At 58.1% G+C, this 12,275-nt stretch overlaps 3 protein-coding genes across 3 annotated transcripts in view; 2 read left to right on the top strand and 1 right to left on the bottom strand.

Annotated features, from left to right (window-relative positions):
* Positions 1 to 4,432, top strand: part of PTSG_09149 (uncharacterized protein) — a gene marked incomplete at both ends in the record, with an annotated part of 9,516 nt that extends 5,084 nt beyond the window's left edge. The window contains 11 exons of the mRNA XM_004989346.1: positions 270 to 318; positions 566 to 644; positions 946 to 1,044; positions 1,329 to 1,423; positions 1,672 to 1,869; positions 2,114 to 2,397; positions 2,712 to 3,033; positions 3,257 to 3,341; positions 3,565 to 3,860; positions 4,139 to 4,211; positions 4,341 to 4,432. Of these exons, the coding sequence (XP_004989403.1) occupies positions 270 to 318; positions 566 to 644; positions 946 to 1,044; positions 1,329 to 1,423; positions 1,672 to 1,869; positions 2,114 to 2,397; positions 2,712 to 3,033; positions 3,257 to 3,341; positions 3,565 to 3,860; positions 4,139 to 4,211; positions 4,341 to 4,432 (1,672 nt within the window). The remainder of the gene's footprint in view (positions 1 to 269; positions 319 to 565; positions 645 to 945; positions 1,045 to 1,328; positions 1,424 to 1,671; positions 1,870 to 2,113; positions 2,398 to 2,711; positions 3,034 to 3,256; positions 3,342 to 3,564; positions 3,861 to 4,138; positions 4,212 to 4,340) is intronic.
* Positions 4,433 to 5,058: 626 nt separating this feature from the next.
* On the bottom strand, positions 5,059 to 9,768 carry PTSG_09148 (uncharacterized protein; the record flags this gene model as incomplete). Its single annotated transcript, XM_004989345.1, has 3 exons — positions 5,059 to 6,368; positions 6,771 to 6,833; positions 7,182 to 9,768. 3 exons carry the CDS (start codon positions 9,766 to 9,768, stop codon positions 5,059 to 5,061), a joined length of 3,960 nt encoding a protein of 1,319 aa, XP_004989402.1.
* A 1,934-nt stretch (positions 9,769 to 11,702) lies between these two features.
* The window catches only part of PTSG_09147 (uncharacterized protein), a gene marked incomplete at its 5' end in the record, with an annotated part of 3,131 nt that continues 2,558 nt past the window's right edge, over positions 11,703 to 12,275 (top strand). Inside the window, 3 exons of the mRNA XM_004989344.1 lie at positions 11,703 to 11,759; positions 11,887 to 11,952; positions 12,101 to 12,189. Coding sequence (XP_004989401.1) covers positions 11,703 to 11,759; positions 11,887 to 11,952; positions 12,101 to 12,189 — 212 coding nt within the window. The remainder of the gene's footprint in view (positions 11,760 to 11,886; positions 11,953 to 12,100; positions 12,190 to 12,275) is intronic.

Below are 12,275 nucleotides of genomic sequence, written 5' to 3'. Positions count from 1 at the left end.
GTGTGTGTGTGTGTGTGTGTGTGTGTGTGTGTGTGTGTGTGTGTGTGTGTGTGTGTGTGTGTGTGTGTGTGTGTGTGTGTGTGTGTGTGTGTGTCTGCGTGTGCTCTTTTCCTCCCGACGCGTCTCACCCTTCACTCATCACCATCACCACCACCATGATCATCACCACCACCATGATCATCACCACCACCACCATGTTCACCGCCACCGCCATGATCACCACCACCAGACGCGTATGACCCGGCGTCTGCGGGCCGCGTGCGCTTCAGTTCGGGGCGATTAATGTTCTTTGATGGCCTCATTGAGCAGTTTGGAATGGTGAGACGATGGAGTCGGTGGTGATGGTGTTCGCTCTGGACGTGGGTAGATGCTACTTTTATGCTTTTGCTGGCACGATACATTCGAGCGGTGATGCACACATGCATGCATGAACATACACTCACTCACTCACTCACTCACTCACTCACTCACTCACTCACTCACTCACACACGCATGTACACGCATATACACGTGTCCACACCGACACACACACGTGTCCACACTTACCGCGCACAACGTGTGCAGAGCAAGACGCGTTCGTTTTCGCAGCTGTTTGACCGAATTATGACGCGACTGGAGGAGGTGGCGGGCAAACCGGGCAAAGGTGATGGTGACAGTGGTGGAGAGATGGGGTTGTTGATGGAGTGGAGTCATTTGTGTTGTTGATTCTTTTTTTGTTTTTTTTGAATGGCATCGTCATTTGTGGAGCTGTGCTCGCGTGTTAAGTCCTATTGAGCACACATACATTCACACACCGCACATGCGTTCACATACATACATTCGCACGTCCACACATACCTTCACACGCATGCGTTCACATACATACACTCACACGTCCACACACGCCCCCCCCCCAACCCTCCCCCTCCCCACCCTCAAACATCATCCCCTCCACCAACCACCAGAGAGCGACGCTGCGTTCTGCGCATCGCTCGCGGGGGCGCTGCTGCCCGCCGTCCTCGTCTGCCTGGACGACTTTGGACACAGCAGCGCCGACGCAATCCGTGAGTGGGAGGAGGGTATGTGAGAGTGGTAGATTAAAGAGATAAATGAAGGATGGGGGGGGGGGGGGGGTTGGCGACTTGGGAACACAATGACTCGATTGCTGGCGGTGGAGGGAGGTGGGCTGACATGTTGCGTTGGAGAGTCTGCAACATGACTGTTTGCTCGCACTTGCACACACGCACACATGTACATGTACATGTGCATGAGGTTTATTTCACCCACTACTCGTCTCACATCACGCCACACCACATGCACGTTTCCCCTTTCCCCCCTGCTGCATCAGGAGAAACACCGCTGTACATGTGGCCGCAGCTTCCCGAGTTCCCTCTGCCGCCGGCGTCGCACCACGTCCTCATCGCCCGCGCTCTCGACGCACAGGTAGGCGTCGTGTGTGTGTGTGTGTGTGTGTGTGTGTGTGTGTGTGTGTGTGTGTGTCTGTCTGTCTGTGTCTGTCTGTCTGTCTGTCTGTCTGTCTGTCTGTTTGTGTGTCTGTTTGTCTGTGTGTCTGTGTGTGTACCTATCTGTGTGTGCGTGTATGTGTGTGTGTGCTCGTCATGCCTTGAGTGCGTGCGTCTTCCTCACACACACGCGCGCACATGTATGAACCCAAAACATATGGCCCGCAGGCGTCACAGCAGACCAAGTTTGCCGCGCTGGCGCAGCAGCTGCTGTCACAGTTGACAGCACGCGAGCCCCGCATGTCACTGCACGTACTGCTGGTGGCACTCCGTGACCGTTCGTCCAGACAACGCCCCCAGGACTCCACGGCCATGAGGACGTACATGCGTCTGCACGACAAGACGAACATGCGGCAACTCGTGGAGGTAAGGAGGCAGCAGTGCCCAAAACCAGATGCAACCAAAGCATGTCCGTGCAAGTCTGTGCAAGTGTGTGCAAGTGTGTGATGATGACACAGTTTGGGTGTATGCGTGTGCATGTCACATGCATTGTACACATGTGTGTGTGTGCAACAATATTGTCGCCTGTCATTTTCCCCCGTGATTGCCATCCCACAAACAACCCTCTTTTTTGCTCTCACCGCAACCACAACCAAACACACGCCACCAGCCCGTGTTGCGTGACATATCCACTGCCGCTGCCGACCTCCCACCGCTCGTCGATCCACTCCTTCTCCACGCCGTGCATGCGCTCGGCGTCGCGTGTGTGTCGTGCAACCCCGTCCTCCTCCACGCGCTGTGTGCGCGCCTGTCTGTACGCGGGTGGTCTGCGCTGTGCCACGCCCTCTCGTGCATCGCGCTGCCCAAACTCCTCGTTGGCGATGATCAACGCGACAATGATTCCGATGCCCAGCAGCCGGTCGCCAGCTCATATCCAGCCATGCCCCCGCCAAGGTGCCGTCCTCGCTGCATTGCATTGCGTTGTTTTGTTTGTGTGTATGTGTGTGTATGTGTATGTGTGTGTGTATGTGTATGTGTGTGTGTATGTGTATGTGTGTGTATGTGTGTGTGTGTGTGTATGTGTGTGTGTGTGTGTGATCAATCAAGTATCGAGGCTGCAGCCCCTCATCTCTCAAAATGCCACACTGTCTGTAAAGTCTCACCATCACGCCTTCACGCCATCACACGCTCACACCTTCACACCCTCCCATTGCACATTGATCCATTCCACCACTGTTCCAATCACCCCCCCCCCCTTCCCATTCAAGTGCCCCTGTACGACTGCAGCGGCGCGTGCGGCGATTATGGCAAACTGTGATTGCAGCAATGGCATTGGCAGGGACAGCAGCCACCACATCAACAACTGACTCTGCGTCTCCTCCTCGTGAATATGAAGCCGATAGCGGTGATGGTGCCGCTCTGAGCGCCACAGCATCACACGCCAACGCTTCTCCGAATCAGCACAATCATCAGCAACACCACCATTCTCGTCGCCGTTGGGGTATTGCGGCATCTGCGGCTGTTCGGCATCGGCTGATGGAAGTGATGGACTTGGAGCTTTGCATGGTGGACCCTGCATTCTCCCTGGAGGTGGGGACGCAGTCGACTGTGTGAGCGAGGGAAGAGGGGGGGGGGGAGGGAGGAAAGCTGCTTGGAGGTGCTGCAGTTGTTTGTGGTGTGCGGCGAGCGAGAATGTTGTCAGGGCAAGTATTTGAACCAGACGCACATACCGCAAACACACACGACACACACACACACGCACACACACACGCACACACGCACATACACACGACACACCGGCACGCGACTTCAGGTTGTTCGCCAGGCGCCGCCGGCCGCTGCCGTCCATTTCCACTCCGCAATTGCGCGAATCCTCACCCGTCTGGGACCAACAGCAGGTGGCGATGATGGTGGTGGTGGTGGTGGCGGCGGTGGCGGTTGTTGCGAGATTGGGGCATTTGCTCCGCTGTCTCAGCAACTGTTTCACAAACACACACACACACACACACACATACACACACACACACACACACACACACACACACACACACACACAAACACACATTTCATTCTCACACTTCACACACGCGCGCACACGCGCTCACACACATGACACACCAGCCACCCTGCGACTGGTAATTGCGCTGCAGTCATCGTGTGCGCACGTGACCGCGTCTGTTGTCGGCGTGTGGGCGCAGCAGCAAGCAGGGCAGCTCTTCGAGGCAGCACGCACGCTGCTCACACACGTGGAGGCAGACGTGGTTCGGGAGGAGAAGCAGCGAAAGGATGGTGATGGTGGTGGCGATGGTGATGAGACAGGAAAGGTTGATGCGAGCGGTGGCTCCCCGTCGCCGTCCTGGCTCTGGTTAAACGAGTTGAACGCGTTTTGCAAAGAGACGACGCGTGGCTCTAATATCGTGAGTGTTAACGTGCCATGTACGTGTGCATGCGGTGCGGATTGCATGTGTGCGTGTGTGTGTGTGTGTGTGTGTGTGTGTGTGTGTGTGTGTGTGTGTGTGTGTCGTGTGTGCATGCGATGCGGATTGCATGTGTGCGTGTGTGTGTGTGTGTGTGTGTGTGTGTGTGTGTGTGTGTGTGTGTGTGTGTGTGTGTGTGTGTGTGTGTGTGTGTGTGCTTGCGTCGTCCTTTGCACACTCGCTCACTCTTTCCTCACACACACACACACATCCCACAGATCAGCCTGGTGAGAGGAACGCTGGTGAAAGACCTCGCTGTCCGCGAAACACTGGTGGCAATCTTCACCGCAGGTCAGTTGGCACACATGCATACGTGTGTGAATGTGTGCATGGTGTGTGCAAGCATGCGCCTCATCGTTCTCGTTGCATGCTTTCTCTTATTCACGCGAATAATATGCGTGACTGCCTGTTGCATTGCAGCCCCGCCGTCCTGGCGCACGGACTTTGCCGCGCTTCTCTCGCTGTCGGGCATCCATACGTCATCGTCCTCGACAACATCAACGACGCAATGACACGCAAACAAACATGTAAAAAGTAAAATAAGGAACACACACACACACACACTCAACCACACAACCACACATGCACACGCGCGCTTTCCGTCTCATCGCAAGTTCTGGTATTTCCTTGTATTGTTGGTGGTTTCAATGGCAAGCGCAGCACGTACACACACACACACACACACACACACACACACACACACACACACACACACACACACACACACACACACACACGCCCACTGCGAACAAATAAACGTGCGTAAACTGAATGTCAAACGCAATCTCATGACGCGAGTGGAAACATGAAAAATAAAATCAATGTACATCAGAACAATGCAGGATACGCTTGCACGCGCGAAAGTGTGATCACGAAAACCTCGCACCATCGCCACCACCATCATCATCAACAACAACACCATCAAGTCTCCATCATTCTATCATTCACAGACCCATTGTCTTCCACTCAGGGCCTCGCCACTATCAGCGACTAGTCTATCAAGATTGTCCATCGTCGTCCTGTCCAATATCATAATCACTACCTCTGCTGTCCTTTGCCTCGAACACTCACCACCACGTGCACACACACACACACACATACACACACACGATCACTCGTACAACTCACGCAAACGCCCTCACTTTGTGTTCCTGCCCCTCACACGCTGTGTTGGCTCGAGCCAGAATTGCGTGTTGGGAATCACCACATCCGCATACGTCCTGTCGCCCCTCTTGTTGCCCACAACACCATCGCCATCTGCCCCCTCGCCATTGGCCTTGTCCCCGTCGTCATTGCGACCATCATCATCACCATCATCATCACCATCATCACCGTGACCATCATCACCACCACCACCACCAATGCCCTCCGCGTCCTCGTCGTCAAAACCGACATTGCCGCTCACGTCAGCGCGCGCATACCGGAGACCGATTGTGTACGGCCCGGCGCCCTCACGGTGAAAGTTGAAGGGAAAGTGGTTGTCGGTTGTCCACGTCAAGCGGTGCGTGTACACGTGATAACCGCTGTCGCTCGCCTCGAACGAGACGTCGGCGTCGTTCCTACTCGTGGCTCCGCCCTCCTTCTCTCGCGTCACCGCTCGCGTGTGGCGTGCACTGCTTCGCCGGCTGCTGCTCCTTTCCACGTTCCTGCGCTTGTTCGCGCCCTTGCCTCTCGTCTGCCGACTCGCATCCTCTTCCGCCTTCACCTCACGACGACCACTGCTGCTGTCACCATCGTCGCGATCGCCATCGTCTACTTCGCCGTCATCACCGGCACGGGACAGTGTGCTGCTGCGTGTGCCTAGCGCGGCTTCCGGCACGGCTGTGAGCTGGCGCGTGCGGTTGAGCACGTGCGGTGGCGATGGGGGCAGACACGCCGCCAACTTCTTGCTGGGCGACAGCAGCAGCACCGCCACGGGCTGCGGAGCATCGCTCGGCACAAACACGACCACATCCGCACCCTGCTGCATGCTCAGCCGCGCCGTGTCCTTCTTCTGCTTGCGCCCGGCGCCAACCAGCAGGAACAGGTGGCATTTGAAAGGGTGGCACACGCCCGAGCGACCCATGCGCGCGGCAACGACGCCACCGAGGATGGCGCGACGTGCAGTCGCACCAGTCACGAGGTCGACAGGCACCAGTTCACGCACCGGCTGCTGTGTTGCTGGTGGTGAGGTTGCTGCATGATCACTGCTGTTGTCGCTGCTTGTGCCGTCACCAACACCATCGGCATCGCCATTGCCGCCTTTCGCGCTCTTCACACCCTTCACACCCTTCGCACTCTTCGTACCCTTTGCACCTTTCGTGTGGCCCTGGCGAGAAGCGGAACGAGCAACCTCACCACCACTGCTGCCATCACCATCGCCCTCATCATCATCGTCGTCATCGTCATCATCATGACCATTGTCACCAGCGTGGTGGTGGCGGCGGCGGCGGCGGTGGCGCGGGGGCGCTGATGCCTCGCATGCGCGCAGCACTCCATTGGAAAGCTTTTCCAGTACAACAGGCAGGAGTGGCGGCATAATCTCACTGCGCGACGAAGGCGCGGTTGTCTGCTGCTGTAGCTGCTTGCTTTTTCGTTGTTGTTGCTGTTGCTGTTGCTGTTGCTGTTGCTGTCGTTTGCGCGGCTGCTGCGGCTTCTTTGCTCGCGACCGCGTGCGTGTTGGGGCTGGCGACGATGATGGACGCGACGTGTCAATGTCACTGTCACTGTCACTGTTGCTGTCATCATTGCTGCTGCCGCTGCCGCTGTTGCTGCCGCTGCTGTTGGTATCATCATTGCTGCTGCGTGTGCCTCTCATTGTTCTGTTGCGTCTGCTCGGCTTTATCTGCTTCTGCCGCCGCTTCCGCTTACCGCTGCGAAGCGAGGATGCAAGCGACGATGGAGACACTGGTGACGACGACGACGATGATGATGCTGATGACGGTGACGGTGATGAGGAGCGCGACGTCACGGCGGAAGACGACGACGACGACGAGGAGGAGGAGGAGGAGGAGGAGAGGGACGTCACTGATGCCGCCCCCGACGACGACGACGAGGACGAGGACGCCGCCACGTGTGCCAGTGCTGTGCGTTCTGGCGACGCAGCGCGGGACATGATACGTGATGACGACGATGACGACGACGATGTGGATGGTGATGTGGATGCGGTGCCGTTCGTGGCTTGACGGCGGTGATCCTGGCGACCACGACGATGCTGGCGGCCGCGGCCATGATGATGACGACGATGGCGACGACGGTCGTGATGACTGCGACGCCGCTCACCTTTGCTGCCACCACTGCCATCGCTGTCATCATCTGTGCTCGCGTCAGAGCCTGCTCCCGTGTCGTCACCACCATCGTCATCGTCGTCACTGGCACTATGTTTGCTGGTGTTGGCACGCTTCTTTCGGCCCCTGGTCAGCTTGCCGCCATCACCACCCTTCTGCGTCTTGGTTTGGTCATTTCCCTGGCCGCGTTGCCACTGCTGCCACGGCTGCCACGGCTGCCACGGCTGCCACGGCTGTTGTTGGTGGTGTTGTTGAAGCAGCATTGCCTGGTACGCGTAGATGCGTGGGTCAACGACTGACATGGTTCCATCGGGCATGCGCACAAGCGCGTTCGGCATTCCCGCCAGTAGCGGCGCTGTTGCCGACGACGCTGCTGTTGCTGTTGTGGTTGCTGTGGGCGGGGCGATGGAGGATTGCATCATGCCTGGAAATGGTTGCATCATACCACCGCCCCCATGCATGGCTGCCATTGCAGCCATCATTGCGGCAGGGTTCATCGCATATGGATACGGCTGGTGGGGCAATGAAGACGCCGTGAGGGAGGAGGAGGAGGGCCCGGTGCAGGGTGGCGGTGCTGCTGCCATGTTTGCTGCCGGCATTGGTGGCGTTGGTATTGGCACTGGTATTGTCGTTGCTGGCGGTGGTGGTGGTGTTGTTGTTGTTATTGTTAGTGGAGTTGGTGCTGCTGTTGCCGGTGGTGCAGCGGTGGGCCATCCCCTTGTTGCTGCAGCCGTCAGCCCTGCCGCTGTGGCCGGTAGTGCTGGTGCTGCCGGTGCTGCTGTTTGCAGCGAGGACGGGTGGGCAGCCAGTCCGCCCGCAGGTGGTGGCGGCATCATCGTGGGTGGCATGGCAAACGGGTAGCGGTTGAGTGGCATCAGCTTCGGAGGCTCCATGCCTGGTGTCGACGATGCTGTGGCCTGCGACACGGGTGCGGTTGGTGTTGTGCCGTTCAGGTTGCTTGTGCTGTTCTTGCTCTTCTGCTTCTTCTTCTTTTTCTTCTTCTTGCCCCTGTGCAGCTGGTCCTGCGGCTGTTGCTGGCGCTCGTGCTGCTGTCGCTTCGCACCACCCTCACCAGTGCTGGCACCACCACCACCACCACCATCATCATTGTGCACAGCACCGTGCATTGGTCCCGCTTCACTCTCAATCACCTCCTCCTTGATGCGCGGTTGCGGCACCGTCGGCGTGGCTGAGGACGTCGGGCCTGATTGGGCGGCAGAGGCGCCGTAAACCTGCGGCTGGGTGCCAATGTTGCCTTGTGGCGGTTGCGCCTGCTGTTGCAGCTGCCATGGGCTTTGCTGCATGGGGGCGTGGGCTGCGTTGTTCCAGCCACCGCCGCCGCCACCACCACCACCACCACTGCTGTAGCCGCCCCCGCCGTGGCGGTCCATCCTGGCTGCTGCGTTTGACAGGAGCATCAGCATGGGTGCCGAGGTTGCCGCCACCGGCTGCTGATTGGGTGCCGCATACGTCGTCGGGGCGGTGGGCCCGTTCTGCGGCAGCACGAGATGGGCGCGTTTTGCCGGTGTCTCGCCGCCCAGCGAACGATGTGCCGTCGTTCTGCCCATGTTGTTGCTGATGTTGTTGTTGCTGATGCTGCTGATGCTGCTGGTGTTGTTGCTGATGTTGCTGGTGTTGGTGGTGTTGTTGGTGTTGGTGGTGTTATTGTACATGCCGGTGTTTGCGGCATTGCGATTGTAGACGTTGTGGCTGCCGTTGTGGCTGCCGTTGTGGCTGTGGTTGTTGGCTCTGCCGTGATTGCCGCTGTTGGCGCTGCTGTAGCTGCTAAACACGCTGTTGCTGCTGGTGGGGGTGCTGGTGCTGAAGACGCTGGTGGTCCCGCCGCGGCCACTGCTGGCGCGGCTGCCGTGGTCTGCACTGCCACCAGCAGGGTACATGTGCCAGGTAGCCATTGTGCCACCGTGCTCCATCTTCACCACATGCATGCGCCTGCTGGAAGTTGACGACGACGCCGACCCGAGCGGCCGCTTTGATGCGAATGTTCTGGTGCGGCCCGATGCTGCTGTTGAGGATGGCTTTGATGATGCGGGTGCTGTTGTCGCCTTTCCTGATTCCGCTGCCCTGGCCGCGGCCACCTCTGATGAGCCTTTGGAGCGGAAGGCGAACACGTTTTTGGACACCTTCCACGCGTAGGCGCCTGTGGACAGCTGGAGCAGGAGCGCAAACCGGTACCCGGTCATGCCGTAGCGCGGGAAGTCCGCCAACGTGCGCAGGTCGGAGCCGCTCGTCTGGTCCATGATGAAGCGGCGTGTCGACGGGATCATGCGGTAGGTGCGCAGCTTCGGCCACAGCCTGCTGTCGTCCTCATTTGGCGGCACGAGGTGCGCAGAGACCAGGAGGGCCTCCTTGGGCACAAACACCTCCACAAGGCGGCCACGGTCCGTCCACACGCGCGCAGAGCGGCGCTTGTGGACGGCGTTGACGTATGCGACATCCTGGTCGGGGAGGATATTGAGGATGTGGTCCACAAACTGCCACGTGTTTGGCTGCAGGTAGATCTCGAGCCAGTTGCCGTCGACGTTGCGGAAGGAGAAGCTTTCGTACTTTTGACCGTCGCGCATGGTGGTAAAGGTGTTGTTGGTGCTGCTGCCTGCTGCCACAGTGGTGGTGGTGGTGGTGGCTGCTGTCGTGGCATTGGTTGTGGTTGCGGCCGACGTGGTGGCTGCTGTCGTGGTGGTAACAGTGTTGGTGGTTGTAGTTGCTGTGGTGGTTGTAGTTGCTGTGGTGGTTGTGGGGGTGGTGGTGGGGGCAGGAGTGGTGCGCGCAACTGAGCTTGGCGCTGTGGTGGTGGTGGTGGTGTTTGTGCTTGCGGAAGCAGGGAACGGTGAGGGTGCTGGCATGTTCGTGTTGGAGGTGGGAGGCACTGGCCTGTGCACTGGTGGTGTCGCTGTTGCTGAAGTTGACTGCGGTTTCGACGAGACTTGCTGTGGCTGTCGGCGCGGTAACGAGGGTGCGGGTGCAAGAGGCCGTTGTCGCTGTTGTGGAAAGTAGGCGTGGGTGAATTGGCCCTGCTGCTGCTGCAATGGTTGTGGTTGTAGTGGTCGTTGTAGTGGTTGTTGTAGTGGTTGTTGTTGTGGTGGTGGTTGTAGTGGTGGTTGTAGTGGTGGCTGTTGTGGTGGCTGTTGTGGTGGTTGCAGCCGTTGTGGTGGTGGTTGCGGCTGTTGCTGGAGGGAGTTCTGTTGGGCATATGGGTGTGGCTGTGGTTGTGGCGGCGAGGGGAGGTGTTGTGGATATTGTTGTGGGTATTGGTGCTGGTGCTGCTGTTGGTAGGCGTGCTGCAGCATGGCGGATGAGGATGGGATGTGCTGGAGGCGTTGGAGAGGAATTTGGAGCTGCGACGGGTACATCTGGAAGGGCGGTTGCTGTTGAGGTGCAAGGGTTGTTGGTGTGCCCGTCGGAGGCAGGTAACCCCGGGGATTGGGCTGTGACATTTTGGAGAACAATGGAGGCAGGCAGGTTCTGAGAGTGAAGGGTGTTGTCGAAGAATGGGGAATAGATTGATTGAGATCCATCAAGCGTTCGCTTGATCTTGGCTTGGTGGCTTGGTGGCTTGGTGGCTTTGTGGCTTTGTGGGGCGACGTATGTATGCCTCAGCCTCGCTGTGGCTGAGCTTGTGGGAAACTGCGATAGATTGCTGGAGGTGGCTGTTGGCAGGTTGCGGGTGTTGCGGTGGGTGGTTGATGCTTGGAGCAAAATGTGTGCCTATGCGTGGGATGCGTGTGTGTGTGGTGTGTATGTGCGTGGTGTTTCACACGGTGTTGCGGTGGCCGCTGTCGATCTCCTTGATGGATGAGAAAAAAGCAAAAGGTGTGCTGACGAGCCAGCCAATCGGGCCCTCACGAAGGTTGGCTGTTGTTGCGTCAACGTGTGCGGTTGAGTGGGAGCGAGACGAAGGCAGGAACGCTGCCTCGTGCCGCACGCGGAGGTGTGTGCGCGTGCGCAGGGTGGGCGGGGGAAATGCGTGAACTTTCCAGGCAGCGTTGGAGGCAAGCGTGCGCTGGGTGATCGTGGGGCGAAGAGGAGGGGAGAGGAGGCGCACGCACAATGCGAACACGCGAACACGCGGACAAGAAGAACCAAAGGCAGTTGGGCCAGATGGAAGAGGAGGGGGGCACGCTGGACGAAGGGCCAACAAATCAAGGACGCGTGGCGCAAGGTCAAACGCCGCCAGCTGTCAACTGCGGGGCAAAATGGACGATTCCGTCCATTGCACGCACACGCAAAGAAGCGAAGGCGAAAGGGTGGACAACATCACGCAGTTTCCCACGGAGGGGCTGCAATGCATGCATTGCTCCTTCATTGCACACAAAATCAAAACGCTTCAGGCACAGGGTGCGGCTTTGGAGCAGCGTTCGGAGCACCGAAAGGACCGTCAGGTTGGGCACTCAACACACGCGTCACAGAAAAACTAAGGTCGAACTTTGGGCCGGCGACAATGACGTGACGTGCTTCAGCGAATGATAGGCAAAATTGACTTTGGGAACCAGGAAGGACGATGATGGATGTGCCTTCGATAACGGCTCTGGGCAGCACGCTCGGCTTGACGGGCGAGGTGTGTGTGTGTGTGTGGTTGAACGCGAGTTGTGGTAGTGGTGTTTGCAAGTGTGGCGCTGTGTGATGTGTGGCTTGCTTGTTCTTGTTTCGCAACATTTAATCACGTGCAAGGTTGTCATGTGCAGGCGCTGGCAGTGTTGGAGGAGCATGACAGGCTTGTGAAGCAGACAGTGACGCTGCTATCGCAGCAGGTGCGTGCTGTGTGTGCTGTGTGTGTGTGTGTGTGTGTGCTATGTGTGCTGTGTGTGTGTGTGTGTGCATATGAGGAGGTTGATCATGTGTTGTCGGTTGTGAGTCGCCCACTTTTGCTGGATTGTTTCGTTGTTGGTGGATGAACAGCTGGCTGAGGCGGAGGAACAGCTGCATGCGACAGAGGAGCGTGCTGTGGCAGCGGAAGCCATCGCCAAGGAATACGCCGAAATTGGTGTGTAAGCGTGTGTTTGTGTGTGTGTGTGTGTGCGTGTCTGTGTGTGTGTGTGTCTGTGTGTCTGTGTGTGTGTGTGTGTGTGTCTGT

This window comes from Salpingoeca rosetta (assembly GCF_000188695.1).
Source record: "Salpingoeca rosetta unplaced genomic scaffold supercont1.29, whole genome shotgun sequence".
In the NCBI taxonomy this organism is placed as follows: domain Eukaryota; class Choanoflagellata; order Craspedida; family Salpingoecidae; genus Salpingoeca; species Salpingoeca rosetta.
The sequence above is the reverse complement of the archived record's forward strand: the minus strand, read 5'-3'. Positions and strand labels throughout refer to the sequence as shown.